Source organism: Pygocentrus nattereri, chromosome 27 (assembly GCF_015220715.1).
Source record: "Pygocentrus nattereri isolate fPygNat1 chromosome 27, fPygNat1.pri, whole genome shotgun sequence".
Taxonomy (NCBI): domain Eukaryota; kingdom Metazoa; phylum Chordata; class Actinopteri; order Characiformes; family Serrasalmidae; genus Pygocentrus; species Pygocentrus nattereri.
In genome coordinates this window covers 10,017,501-10,032,249 of record NC_051237.1, presented here as the reverse complement: position 1 = coordinate 10,032,249, position 14,749 = coordinate 10,017,501, and the positions used below count along the sequence as shown (strand labels likewise).

General features: G+C 39.0%; 2 protein-coding genes across 3 annotated transcripts in view; one reads left to right on the top strand and one right to left on the bottom strand.

Annotated features, from left to right (window-relative positions):
- The first annotated feature begins 3,086 nt into the window (after nt 1-3,086).
- psmb4 (proteasome 20S subunit beta 4) lies at nt 3,087-6,222 on the top strand. The gene is made up of 7 exons (XM_017692941.2): nt 3,087-3,248; nt 3,788-3,994; nt 4,102-4,248; nt 5,105-5,186; nt 5,359-5,475; nt 5,590-5,678; nt 6,069-6,222. The coding sequence occupies exons 1-7, from the start codon at nt 3,127-3,129 to the stop codon at nt 6,079-6,081; spliced, it is 777 nt and encodes a 258-aa protein (XP_017548430.1). The 5' UTR covers nt 3,087-3,126; the 3' UTR covers nt 6,082-6,222.
- Nucleotides 6,223-6,969: 747 nt separating this feature from the next.
- Nucleotides 6,970-14,749, bottom strand: part of pogza (pogo transposable element derived with ZNF domain a) — a 14,855-nt gene continuing 7,075 nt past the window's right edge. Inside the window, exons 9-19 of one of the 2 annotated variants that reach the window (XM_037535459.1) lie at nt 13,946-14,313; nt 13,572-13,726; nt 13,293-13,393; nt 12,953-13,099; nt 12,283-12,417; nt 10,462-10,676; nt 10,172-10,312; nt 9,931-9,990; nt 9,713-9,825; nt 9,561-9,585; nt 6,970-9,325 (exon numbers count right to left, since the gene is read on the bottom strand). In XM_037535459.1, the coding sequence (XP_037391356.1) occupies nt 7,666-9,325; nt 9,561-9,585; nt 9,713-9,825; nt 9,931-9,990; nt 10,172-10,312; nt 10,462-10,676; nt 12,283-12,417; nt 12,953-13,099; nt 13,293-13,393; nt 13,572-13,726; nt 13,946-14,313 (3,120 nt within the window). In that variant the 3' untranslated portion in view covers nt 6,970-7,665. The remainder of the gene's footprint in view (nt 9,326-9,560; nt 9,586-9,712; nt 9,826-9,930; nt 9,991-10,171; nt 10,313-10,461; nt 10,677-12,282; nt 12,418-12,952; nt 13,100-13,292; nt 13,394-13,571; nt 13,727-13,945; nt 14,314-14,749) is intronic. The other variant, XM_037535460.1, reaches the window with a different exon arrangement.

The window sequence follows — 14,749 nt, the reverse complement described above, 5'->3', positions numbered from 1 at the left end:
TTTTGGCATGATCTGAAAAGTCCAGTTACCCTTTACATTCTGTTAATATTTCATGTTCGGCTCTAATAGAAATGTTCCAACATCCTGTTACATTAACTAAAGTTAAAGTTCAACACAAAGTTCCTAAAATACTGTGGGGCAGAATCTTGAAAGAAGTGGTGATTTGATTAGCAACAGACAGAGAGAGAGAGAGATAAGATAAGATAAGATAAGATAAGATAAGATAAGATAAGATAAGATAAGATAAGATGAGTTGCGTTTATTGTCATTGCACAGTGTACAATGAAATTGAGCAGCAATCCAACCGCACTTCCTACATAAAAAACAATTTAAACATAAGGCTAAAATATCTAAACATAAGGCTAAAATATATAAAGTGCAGATTTAAGGGAAAAAATGTTAAATATAAAGAAAAAAAGGACTATAAAAACTTTATATTCTAAAAGAGTCAATAGACAAGAGAGAGAGATAGAGAGAGAGATAGATAGATAGATAGATAGATAGATAGATAGATAGATAGATAGATAGATAGATAGATAGATAGATAGATAGATAGATAGATAGATAGATAGATAGATAGATAGATAGATAGATAGATAGATAGATAGAGGGGGGGGTTGATGACTGTTCAATGTTGGTTCTCTGTTTTAAACTTTGAGTTTTTCTGTAATTAATTCCATTTTTGAATGTCCAGCACTTTTTTGTCTGGCAGATGATGATGTTGTGTGTTACGCAGTCACTCTTGCTACTCAGACTTCAAAAACTACTAGAGCTTTTATATTTCATCTTAATATGCATAGATATCATTTTAATAGCCACAAGTATGTACACTTCGAATGTTGAAACAGGTGTGTTTTCAGCACAATAAGCAAAATATGGCACTTTAAATGAACATCTGACTGTAAAAATGTGCACAAGCCAGCTCTTTAACTAAGGGGTCTGACAATGAAAATCTGGAGAGTCCTGAAGTCCTGATTGTGTGTATGTAACATTTTACAACAGGTACTTTGTTCAGCCAATCAGAAGTTGGAAGTGCAGTGTTGTAGAAGATCTGCACATCACTCTGATGCTCTTGTCCAAAGAATTATTGTGGGTGGAGCTGGTCCAAAATTAGAGACAATTGTTTTCCAAAATACTTCAACAGTGGGTTGAATTCACTAATTTAATTCTTTTTGAGCACCCCACCTTAAGCACCAAACAAACAATAGAGGCATAAAACTTTAGTAGCAGTCTATACGTTACTGGACAGAAATACAGTTTTTGTATAAAAGCTCTTTGGATTTGAAACAATGTATTTAAAGAACAGAATTGCAGCATACCTACATTAATAATGACTAAATCACACATGCTTTATATATAGTCCCGTTTCAAGAACCAAAAGTAATTAGACAAATGAAAATGTAAACATTCTCTGTGTTGATGTTGTATTTGTCGTTATTTACTATTTACGTTTTTTTTTCGTGGCTTGTTTGTACAAGTTTTTAAATGTATTTCTACTTTTTGAGCTGTGAATTTTTTTCTTCATTCCCAACATGCGAGGCTCCACCAACTGTGAGCCTCAGTTTTCACCACTTTTTAAAAATTATTCACACACATTATTCAAACAACAGCCTCTTTCACTTCAGGGGCTCCAGCTCCAGTCCTGTGGACGGTTTCAACTACTCAACTCAACTGATTCAACACACCAGTTCAATATCAAACCCTTTCTGAAGAGGACCTGGTGCTTTGGGGTAGGGAATACTTCCAAGGTGTCTGACAGGTGTGGCTGCAATTTTTCATTGAAACAAGCACAAGCACACCTGATTCCACCTGTTAAATCAGTTGGTCTTAGTCTCAGTTAATTATATGTGATCCTGCGTTGCTAGAATGAAATCATGCAACCACATTGGCTCTTTCCAGATAAGATTAAACACTCCTGGTATGAAATTGCAGCATTTAGTGCAGACATTGCTATTTCATGTATAGTACAAAATCCTACTATAATTTAAAATATGTAATAAATTTAACATTAAGGTACAAAATAATATATATTTACACATCCCTGTGTCACATTTTCACTAAAATCAGGCAGAATTGAACTCACAATGAAACTCTTTGTTGCAATTTTACAACATTTCCCAAAAATCCACCCTTCTTCTGGTTCACAATACTTTGAAAAAGTAGTGATGGGTGAATACTGAACACACTGTCCTAAATATATTCAGTAATGAAATCCATTACGACACCTAAAAAAGGAATGTATTCTGAATACATTTAGAATAATGTGGATAAGGCACATGGGGAAAAGCTCTGCTGTAAGTTTTATTTAACTCTATTCCTGGTATTTCTGGATCTTCTGTTAATATGTTTCTTGAAAAATTTGATTTCTTATTTTACTTATTTTAAATTTTGAACATTATTTTGGTTCTCTTCCCCTGCTTCAGTCGTCTGCTGCAACTGAGCAAACAATTCACTACAAACAACACATTCCATTAACAACATCTTGCAAACCTGACTATAAATTGAGTCGCTATGTGGTTTTCAGTTAATAACATGCACAAAACACACATGAGTCCAGTACAACTCTGATGCTATCGCTCTTGTTCAGGAGGCTGTTCAGTTCAATCATACCTAAAAAAAGCTTAGTAAATGCTCAAATTAATAATGCAGTGATTTATCAGTGTACTCAGGCTTTAGCAGGAACTTTAAATATTGTTTACGATGTTTTAAGCACTTTTTTATCATTGCAAAATCAATGTACAATGTGTAAGTTCTTATTTAAAGCACACATTTACATACATTTGGAATAATTTATTAAAAAGCATCAATGCTTTTTTTTTAAAGATGGTACACAATTTTTTTATTTTAGTGAGCAAGTATTCTAAAAGTATTCTCCTAAAAGTGTAAAAGGTAACTATTCTGAAGTCTGTCACGTGGACTGAGTACAGATACTTCATTACTGTATTCTGAATCTTTTTCCCAGTACTTTTGTTCTCCGTTGCATAGCAACCCTGGCACCTTAAAACAGTTTAAAGAGCAGAGACGACAGCGCTCGAGCAAACGGCACGCGCGGCTCTTTAACGGCGGCGGCGTCATCGAAGGAAAGCGAGACCGAGCGCTGTGAGGTCATTTCCGGCCGTGTTGAAGATGGAGGCGAGCGGACTGAAGCTGAGCTTCTGGGAGAGCGGACCAAAACCCGGGCAATTCTACTCCCTTACAGGACCCAGCCACAGTACGGTTCCAGGATGTGGACCCATTAGACACACACTGTAAGCGCCAAAAAACGTTTGACGTTAATTAGTCGGTCGCGGTTTTGGTTCGCGCGCTGTGGTTTCGGTTTCCCAGCCGACACTGCTGTATCATCATGGAGGCGCTCGGCGAGCAGGCTGGCAGCTAACGGCTAATGTCAGTTCACTGATGGGAAGGTCCCACCCAGCGTGTTGTCTTTTTAGAAGGTTTTACGTTTGGCCTCAGTAGTGTTCATAAATATTTGGTCAGAGCGGTGAGATAAAAATACATAACTTTGTTGTTGTTCACTACGCTGACTGTTTAGCTAGTTAGCTTAGCTAGGTTAACGCTAATGGTAGTGCTCTGTCAGGCTGTGTCATGTCGTTAGCTAACCTAGCTGTCTGGGAAGAGAACAGCATTTGAAACTTTTTTTCCCTACATCTGCATATGTATTTCCTTCAGGCTTGCAGTGTCTTTCCTAGACACCTTAGAATATGAAACTGGGAAAGAAAGGCTTTTGACAGCCCAGTGATGCAGCTGAAAGCATCAGTGGTTGTGACTTTTCTATTTCCTTTACCAGTAACCCCATGGTGACTGGGACATCAGTGCTGGGGGTGAAATTTACAGGTGGGGTCGTCATCGCTGCTGACATGCTCGGTTCTTATGGCTCTCTGGCTCGCTTCCGCAACATCTCCCGTCTCATGAAAGTCAACGACAACACCATCCTGGGTGCCTCAGGGGACTACGCAGACTACCAGTATCTTAAACAGATGATTGAACAGATGGTGTAAGTGCTCAAGTATTTCCATGTAGTTGTTTAACTGTATTTCATAAGTGTCTGTACTGCTATACAAGAAAATGGAGCTGAAGTTTTCTTTTGTGGCTCTTGTACAGGATTGATGAGGAGCTTCTTGGAGATGGTCACAGCTACAGTCCCAAAGCCATCCATTCCTGGCTTACTCGTGTCATGTACAACCGACGCAGCAGGATGAACCCACTGTGGAATACTGTCGTTATCGGTGGATTCTACAATGGAGAAAGGTAGATCAGTTTTCATGTATTAACAGTCCACTCTCTTCAGGGCTCAATCATCACTGCTACGGGTTTCGTATTCCTTGGCAAATAAGCAGTATTACCATTCTGTAATTTGGATGTTTACTGGCATAGAAAAAAACGTGTTTTGAATGAAAACAGTACAACTAATTAATAAGGGTTAATGTTATTCTGCCATGCCAAAATCCCAGTGGAAGTGTACCATGAGTTGCTGAAAATGTCCAAAAATCTGATTGTGTGTTGAGTAACATTAGCTCAAATTGTGAAAGCTTTATCTAGTTGAAGTAAGATCATGCACACAGGAACAGGCACATAAAATTTTGCGTCAGCAGTAACGCTTTCAGAAAACACCACATACTAACACGTCCATCTGTTATTGCACGGATGGCTTGTGTACTATCTGACGTGTGTGTGTGTGTGTATATATATATATATATATATATATATATATATATATATATATATATATATATATATATATATATACACACACACACACACATTATTAAGGGCTTTCTACTCATTTGAACTTTTTAGTTTTGGATGAAATGTGTTTCAAATGCTTTTGATGAAACATTTACCCCTGTTGAAATAGTTGGAATTTTTATCAGTATTTACCTTCTTTTCTGTTATGTGTAGCATGATTATAAAAATTGTTTTAAATTTGTTTGACATCAGAAGTGATTATAAAGTGTGTGTGTGTGTGATACATACATACATTTATTTATATATATATATATATATATATATATATATATATATATATATATATATAATCTGTGTGTGTGTATGTATGTGTGTGATCTCAATATAACCATTACTCCTTTGTACTCCTTTGTTTTAGCTTCCTTGGCTATGTTGACAAGCTAGGTGTTGCATATGAGGCTCCAACAGTAGCAACAGGATTTGGTGCCTACTTGGCTCAGGTGAGTAGAAGGATGCTGTTTTTAGTATGAACAATCTACTTGAGCCTATGTATGTATCTAATGTGTGTGTGTGTGTGTGTGTATGTACGTACGCGTTTTCAGTTGTGTAACCAATTATAATATCTGTAGTAGATCTGTTCTTGACAGTTTTGGATATAACTTATCTTTCCAGCCATTGATGAGGGAGGTGGTGGAGAACAAGGTAGAAATTACCAAGGACGAGGCACGGGCACTGATAGAACGATGCCTCAAAGTGCTGTACTACCGCGATGCTCGTTCCTACAACAGAGTAAGAACTGACCTTAATATAAACTTAAAATCTAGTAAAGGTGCGGCCATGTATCTTTAAAAACATGGAATGTGTGTGCCTGTTATAAAAAATAATTTCCTCCTTTTTCCTTAGCATGAGATTGCCATTGTTACTGAGGAAGGAGTTGAGATTCTTGGACCACTGTCATCAGAAACAAACTGGGATATTGCCCATATGGTCAGGTGGGTTGAAATAATCTCATCAGAGAAAGTGAATTTTAGATGCCTTGACATTTGTGTGATTGCATGTAGGCTTACCAAATATTTATTTTTCATTTATAAAAACCTATTTTTACTATGTTCTTTATTTACATATGTTGACTGAAGACAAGGTACTTTGCTCAACTGAGATTTTGAGTTTCAACCAGCATTTTAAAGAATCTTAAGCACACGAGTCCAATTTCTATCAGGACACCCACAGTAATCTGGCAGCTACATTTTTACTTTAACTTGGAGCTCACGGTGCAGGTGTATAGAGGTTTTGTGCTCATTCTTGTAGTTACTTCATAGAAACACTAAAGTAAATTATTATTTGTTGCTTTAATATAACTCATGTTTTTCTTTTTTCTACAGTGGGTTTGAATAAAGGCTCATCCTGCTAATCCAGTGGACACATCAGTGGACATATTTTTTGCATCACTAGTAACTACTGGTTTAGACTACGCCTAGTTTAATGTTTTTTTTTGTTTGTTTTTGTTACACAGAAATAAAAAGTTTTAAAATGCTAGGGTGTATTTTCTGTCAAATGTTTTTAGCTCAGCATACAGTAACAAACTGTCAAGCAAAACAAAAAGTCAAGAACAGTAACATACATTATATAAGTGCAGCAGCCCTCCTTTCTAGGTATTCTCTATACTGCTGGCTCTGTGTTTACAGGGGTCAAATCATCTCTAAAAAAAATCCCTTCTCAAGGCGTAATGGCATTCATGATTTGCAACACATTACAATGATTTGTGCCAGTTCATATTAATCACTTTGAAAAAGTGTCTGTGTTTTTGCTGAGGTGCTTTTTTTAGAACATGTTTTGCTAATTTGTTTCGGCACCATTGCTTAATGTACTACTGCGGTACACAAAAATACTGCTGCATGTAAGGCTTTACTGGGGGTAGATGAGTTTCACAGTGGTGCCTTCCGATACTTTCTAGGTGCACTGAGCCAGATGAAGCTGCAGCTTTCCCTCTTATTAATGGTGAATTATGGACACTAAGATACTGATAGGTTCATGTAGCATGACATTTTGAACATGAGAATTTCTGAAAAAAGCAGATTCTGCAGCAGCCATGGACAAACACTATCTACTTTGAAGGAATGCTATTGTATTAGCTACAGCAAATAGTTAATCAATATATCTTTAAATTATCATTCAGCATATTGATTAACAAAATTGCCCTTTGATGCATATACACACAAGATGTATTGATTAAATTGGTTCTTACTCACAAAATTAACCAACAATCACAAGAAAAAACTACAATTAAAGAAATAAAAAAAGTAGGTTTTTATTATGTAAGACAGCCCTTTAAATATGAACAAACAGCCCTAAACATAACAGATCATTTCTAACACTGAAACAGGGAGGGCCATTTAGTTTCTTTGCATTGTATCTTTACATGTGTGGACAGGTGTTATTATTCATAAAGATGAAAAAGAGACCAGTAATTTACTGGTTGAACAATAACAAACCAAAAAGACTAAAACGCTTCAGTAGTCAGTCAGACATGATTGTATGTATCTCTACAATATCCTGAAACCCTTTTTGAAAGGTACACTAAATAAGATTTTCTTACAATTTATATGTTCTATTATAGCTAAAATATTTTGTAGTGACTAAACTCCACTTTTTCTTATAACAATGCTCTGAACTACACACTGACCAAATAGGAAGACTCATGTTGCACTGTCAGCAATTACAAGATGAAAATCTTAAGTAGTGCACCATTAACACATGCAAACAAGTTTACAGTCAACAAATGCTGCTGCACCAATAGTAAAGCTGACTCACTGACAATGTTGCTTGATGTTAATGTTTGTCAAGGAAACCTTTTCATTAAATTACTAAGTCATGAAGTCCAAAAGAAAAATGGTCAGTATGCAAAACAGTGTTGGAAAAGCTTATCCTTAAACTGACCTACGTAGAGCAACAAAGTCATTTCTTGATATTTTTCAGTAATTAGGAGTCAGTCATTTCAGCATCTTCAAAACCAAGGAAAGATTCTGGATCACTATCTTTCTCAAATATCTTTTTCAAAGCATGGGGATTGGCTGGTGGGGAAGGCAAAGAGCTTGGAGAAGTAATATCTGAAGTATTGCTTTTCTCCCCAGACTCTACTTCCTCAGCTTCTTGTCCCTGAATATTGGTGACAACAATTGCTTCTGTTAAACTACGCACTAACTTACAAAGCTCTGCAGGTTCCATTTCTGTAGAGGAATTTAATACCTGATCAAAACTACGCTGAAGAAGATCTGGCTTTGCTGCTATTACATCCAACATCTCAACAAGCCAGGCTGCAACCAGAAGAGCCAGGTCAGCAGGTTCAGCACCAATCAGATCTTGTGGTGCTTCCGTCACATGTTGGCTCCAGCGAGCTTGCAAGAGCTCTCGCAACACAGGCCCAACACAGACCTCCAGAGGCTGCAGACGAGAGGAGCAGGCACGAGGGACAATGCCTGGCAGGGTATTGGCACTGTTGAGTGATGCTAAGAAGTCGTCAGTTATGTGTCCACGGTAAGTGTCCAAAACCAGCAACCCCTTCCCTCCAGAGCTGGGCTCCACATGCCAACGCCAGACTTTGTCAAACCACAGTTGAAGTCTTTCCTCATCTGAGAAGCCATCTGGCTTTGCCTCCAAGATAATGATATCTGGCAAGGATGGGGCATCTGGGTTGAGGGGCTCACCTTTGAGAAAGACCATGGCTGGTAACATGGTGCCATTAGCTAGGCCTACAAGCACAATGTCCATAAGCGGATCTGAATCGCCGACCAACTTGAATGCTGACATCATGGAAGAGGAATCAGCAGAGGCTGGATCTAGCTGCTCCATGTCAATAAAGATGGAGAGTTCATCCACAGCACCAATGAAGGACCGACCAAAGTCGTGTGTGGTGACCTGCTTTGTCATGAAGCAAGTAAAAGAATGTACATGTTCCTGAGCTTTAGGAGGTAGTAATCGGCTAGACATGGCCAAAGCCTGCACACCCAAGTTATGCCGCAACAGGAAATCCACTGCCCACTCATAAGAGATCCCTGGCCCACCATCTTTGCTCATGATTTCTGCAGCTTTGGAGAAAAGGTTCCCTTCATTTATAGGTAGCTGCTGCTCACGCTGGCACAATACCCACTCAGCCAGATGGTCACTTGCTCGAGGAATCAAACCTTCTCTGCTTTTTGGGGGCCCAAGCTGAAGTTGACGTTTAAGCAACAGAGACTGGACTTCCTTTGGTTGAATGTCAAAGTGGTTAGCTGCCTGAGGAACACCAAAACACAGGGCATAGAGTACAATCTTGTGCTGGGCTAAGGTAAGGGACCCTCCCATCTTATCTTCTGAATGAGCACCACTAGAAAGCCCTCTGTTCCGTGGAGCTGAATCTTTTGGCTGTGTCCCACAGTTCTCATCAGGTACAGTGCTTTGATCAACAGGTTGCACTTGAATGGGAATTGATGGAGTGTGAACAGAGCTAACAGGGAGGTTAATGCATTGATTAGGATGTGTGGCAGGCTTACTGAGGTTGGAAAGTGAATGCTTGCCCACTTGCTGTACACAAAGAGGCATAAAGGTCCCTGGATTGGGCCTCTGATCATGCTGAATCAGCTCAGTTGGTATGTAGACAAATCTAAAGAATAAACAATATTTGATAAAGTTAGAAATATAGACAAGTTATGCATTCTGTATCTGTTTAAGGCAAAATTAATTACTTTGTACTGCAATTACTAACAGAACTAGGTAGTGTTGTATTCCTACTACAGCAAAAGAAACAAGTTCTCTTTTGTTGTGTTTCAGACAGAACCAATATTTTCTCTGTCTCTTCTTGGCTACCACTTATGAGCATAAATCCTAACTCAAATTACCTTTTGTAGCCACGAGCAAATCCTTCTGGAAGAAAAAAAAAAAAGACAATTACTGTGATAGATCAATGTACCATGCTCTGCAGCCCTCTGCAAATACTCATGTTGGAAAACAATTGAAAAACAATTTAAAACAAACCAAAACATCATCTCACCTTTGAACCTGCAGTGGCTGGAACAGTGACCAGGATGGGCAATGAGATGACTGGCCATCAGGTCCCCAACTTTAGTCGTGTAATCACATGAACGACAGCTCAGCTTACCCAATCTACATTTAAAAAATAGAAGAAAATGTAAAAAAAGATCAATATATATTCAACACCCACAATAAAATTAGCAGAAAATAGGAGAAAGTAGAAAACTGGTCTCTTACTTTGGACAGGGCTTATACAAGTTCAGGTATTTAGTTGTAGTTTTGCGAGAAACATGATAACTGCAAAGACAATAAAGAGCTTATTAAGGACACAAACATTCAATGCAATACTGATTATTCAATCATATCACACTTTGCGTAACTGATGTTCATTAATGCTAAGTTACATTATTTAGAACATTTCACATTCTAATTCAATACACTCACACACACACACACACACACACACACACACACACACCTGATCATGTGGTTGGCATAAGCTCTGGAGCAGCAGGTGCGATAACGACACAAGGAGCAGTGCACAAAGGTGGGAAAGTGGCTGGAAAAATCTGGAATCTCATAGTTACATTCTATGCAAAACTGCTTTTTTGCTGACTCACTGGAAAAAAAACAAAGAGGTGAAGTGATGAAATCAATAGTTTGTACAGCAGCTTTCCTCTACCTTTGCAGAGACGCTGCAAATTAAGCTGTAATCAGAACCTTTTCTGTGCAATGATACAAAAAACAGACATCAGCTGACTCACTCACCACTGGCTCTGAAACTTGGTCATGACTTCCAGCATGCTCTCAACAGGTTTCCTCTTTGTAGGTGTGACTTTTTGGACAGCACACTGAGGTACAGGAATTGAAGGTGCAGAGGCTGAAAGTACCTCCTTCAGAGGAGGACTTTGAACATTGATGCTGGGTGCTTTGATACTGGAGTTGTCATCTACCCTAGTCACTGTATACGCCCGGATGGTTACCTGACAGACAGATAAACAAGTTACACTATATTGCCAAAAGTATTCACTCAACCCATCCAAATCATTGAATTCAGGTGTTCCAGTCACTTCCATGGCCACATATGTATAAAACCAAGCACCTAGGTATGCAGACTGCTTCTACAAACATTTGTAAAAGAATGAGTCTCGAACTCCAGCGTGGTACCGTGACAGGATGCCACCAGTCATGAAATTTCCTCACTACCAAATACTCCAGTCAAAATAACAAAAGTGGAAGTGACTGGGAACGACAGTACCTCAGCCACAAAGTGGTAGGCCAAGTAAAATGACAGATTGGGCTCAGTAGATGCTGAGGCACACAGTGCACAAAGGTCTCCAACTTTCTGCAGAGTCAATCACTACAGACCTCCAAACTTCATGTGACATTCAGATTAGCTCAAGAACACAGAGCTTCATGGAATGGGTTTCCACAGCCGAGCAGCATCCAAGCCTTACATCACCAAACGTCGAATGCAGTGGTGTAAAGCGCCACCACTGGACTTTAGAGCAGTGAAGATTTTTTTCTCTGGAGTGATGAATCACATTTCTCCGTCTGGCAATCCAATGGACGTGTCTGGGTTTGGTGGTTGCCAGGAGAACAATACTTGTCTGACTGCATTGTGCCAAGTGTAAAGTTTGGTGGAGGAGGGGATTTTGGTGTTGGGTTGGTTTTCAGGAGTTAGACTCAGCCCCTTAGTTCCAGTGAAAGGAACTCTTAATGCTTCAGCAGACCAAGAGATTTTGGACAATTTCATGCTCCCAACTTTGTGGTAACAGTTTGAGGATGGCCCTTTCCTGTTCCAACATGCACAAAGCGAGGTCCATAAAGACACGGATGAGCGAGTTTGTGTGGAAGAACTTGACTGGCCTGCAGAGTCCTGACCTCAACCCAATAGAACACCCTTGGGATGACTGCGAGTCAGGTCTTCTCATCCAACATCAGTGTCTGACCTCACAAATGTGCTTCTGGAAGAATGGTCAAAAGTTCCCCATAAACCCACTCCTAAACCTTGTGGAAAGCCTTCCCATAAGAGTTGAAACTGTTAAAGCTTAAAGGGTGGGCTGACATCATATGTATTAAGAATGGGATGTCACTCAAGTTCATATGCATGTGAAGGCAGATGAGCAAATACTTCTGGATACAAACTACTGTGTGGCTGACAAATGTTTGATGATTATAATTTTATAAAAGTTTAAGAAATGACTGGTAAATCCCCTGCTTTATGTTGAAGTATTTTCACATTTCTCATTGAAGATCAGGGCTCTACCATTAGTTCTCAGCTCCTATATAATATCATTAGCGCACAGTTTATGTTATTACTTTACTGTACATGTCATGTATAACCATCTTCACAGTAATACTAATGAAAACTTGCACTGAGCACTAGGAACATATTTTGTTTCCTTTAATATGAAGTGATTTTGTAAAATATAATATGATGATAATATTGTAAACTATAATAGGTTAGGTAATTGTGACGTGTTTTTCAAATCAGTACATGTCTATACAGTACATATACAAAAGCATAGTAAACATAAAAAAGCATTCTGGTTTGGATATGTAGACTGAGGGTGGGAGTCATTTTACCTTAGTGCCAGGCTTAAGCCCCAACAGTTGCACAGGCTTGAGATGGGTCCGATGGAATGACGCCTTATGATCGGTCTTCTCTTTTGAAAAGAGGAACTGAAGCCGGCACTTATCACAATGTAGCACTGACTTTTTCTGTACACATAAGGAGACATTAGTTGAACCACAGATTCAGTTAAAATGCACGATCATGCAATCCATTATTCTGTTCATCTTTGTGGTTCACAAACCTCCAGGTTAACCATGGTCCTATAGGTTAGTATTGTCCCTGTTCCAATCACACCTGATCCAAATAATCAGCTCATTATCCCATCGTAAGCCGATGTGAATGTGTTACAGAAAGAAGACACAAAAATGTATAGGACAGGTGGTATTCCAGTATGAGGGTTGGGAAAAAAGTGTGACTGCGGATTTTCATTCCAACAAAGCAGGACCTTACCTGATCAACCATTTAGAGTTTGACCAACTGATTAAACACAAAGAATCAGGTGTACTTCTGCTTGTTTGAAATGCAAACCTGCAGCACCCCCCCACCCTCCTCCTCCCCCCACAACCTGATCTAACCCAGCGATTCTCAAATCAAACCATCAGGGCCTCCCCCAAGAGATCCACATTTCACAAAGAACATGTTTCCCCATCTAGAATATCTAGTGTTAGCTGTATTGCTTACCTGGTGCTTGCTGTAGTGTAACTGGTAGCTGTTGCTGGACTTGAACACCTTGAGGCAATAAGGGCATTGCAGATTGTTTGTGTCTTTGTGGAGCTCTCGGAAATGATTTATAACATCACTGTAGAAGGAGGAGCGGAAATTGCACACCTAAAAAAAAGTTACTAATTTAAAAGTCAAGTCTGTGCGGTGCTTAACCTACAAAAATTCAAATTAATAATGTAATAAAATACAGGGATCTGCACATTTCTAATAATTACATAGTGTATAAATAAATAAATTTAAAAAAACAGTGGCACAGTAATATTCAGGGCACACTTCATAATTCTCAAATGAGGGTTACCTGACACATGTATGGCATTTCACCGGGTTTGTGAGAGTTTTTCATGTGATTAAGAAATAGTGGCTCATTATCGAAGGACAATTCACAGATCTTACACAGGGCTGTAAAAACAGAAATGATAAACCTTCATGAGTCTGTACACACCGATATAGGCCTGTCTTTGGTTTTATAGCATACATATTAATAAATACAATGGATAAGAGTTTTGAGCAAAGCAGATCATTTTGAGAAACAAAGCACAACAAGAACATCAGAAAGTGACATGGCAGAGGGATGCACCTGTACACTCTACTTGGCTGTGGACAGTCTCAACATGACACTGTAAGGTGAAAGGTGAGGAAAAGTTCCGGAAGCAATGCTGGCACACAGTGTGGCAGTCTCCATCATCCATCTGCAGCTCCATTTCCATGTGGTGCTTCATGTGGTTCATTAGCCTACAGGGAGAGAAATTATTAAAGACAGCCCAATTCAGTCATCTAACGTCAGGTCAGCTAAACAGATGACTATATAAATCCCTTAGACTTACACACCTACACAACACTTGGCTAAAAAGACCACTCGCTCAGCACACATAGCTATTACTAAAACAATTTTCCCCTAAAATCAATCTCCTGTTTTCCTCTCTCCACAGCCCTCTCTGAATGGCCTCTTACTTGATGTTGTTCTTCAACCTCTTATCACAGAGATGGCATTTCATCATGATGGGCACTTGGCTATTCTCTATCAGGACCGGCCGACCCGGATCCTTCCCATAGAAGAAGTCTTCCACTAGTATGATGAGCTTGCCATGCTGATCATAGTCCCCAGTTCCAGGACTAGGAGCTCCCTCTGGTATCTCAGAAGTGGTAATGTGTTTCAGAGAAGTAGCAGGAGGAGGAGAGGCTGAAAGATGCCTGCTGCTCGTGGAGGCAGAAGCAGAAGAGGGGGCAACAGGGCTATTGTGCGAGATTCGTCTTGCCTTTCTTTTTCTGGGTTGAACAGCCAAAGCCTGGATGCCTTTTACAAGCTCTTGATTGCATTGCTGAAACAGATTGTAAAGGGTGTCAAAAAACATAGAACTGATTGCACAGGAGAATTTGGCAATGTAGACTTTTACTTCATACAATTAGTTTTTGATTACTAAGCAGCTTGCAGCACTCAGCTTTTGGATATGTTTGGGTGTTGGAATGGGTGTTTTTCAGTTAATTAATGGTGAAAGTCTGCAATAACCCCACTAATAAACCAAAAATGTACATATAATACAAAACAAAATAATCACAAAACATGTGTTCTAACAAATGGGTATATATGATCCACGAACAACAAATGTTTTTACATTTAGCAAAATGCAATCATTGAGATATTTGCAATACTCTGCTTGTGTTATTAATTTAAGATTTGTTTACATCAATATAGGAGGGTACACAAGAAGGTCAGACTGTCTGACCTAAAAATGTCAAATACTATCCATCCATATA

Bases quoted from the DNA above. Each gene is read 5' to 3' on its own strand.
- psmb4 (XM_017692941.2), top strand. From the start codon at position 3,127: ATGGAGGCGAGCGGACTGAAGCTGAGCTTCTGGGAGAGCGGACCAAAA. The intron at 3,995-4,101 runs GTAAGTGCTCAA...GCTCTTGTACAG, and splicing joins CAGATGATTGAACAGATGGT to GATTGATGAGGAGCTTCTTG. The intron at 5,476-5,589 runs GTAAGAACTGAC...CTTTTTCCTTAG, and splicing joins ATGCTCGTTCCTACAACAGA to CATGAGATTGCCATTGTTAC.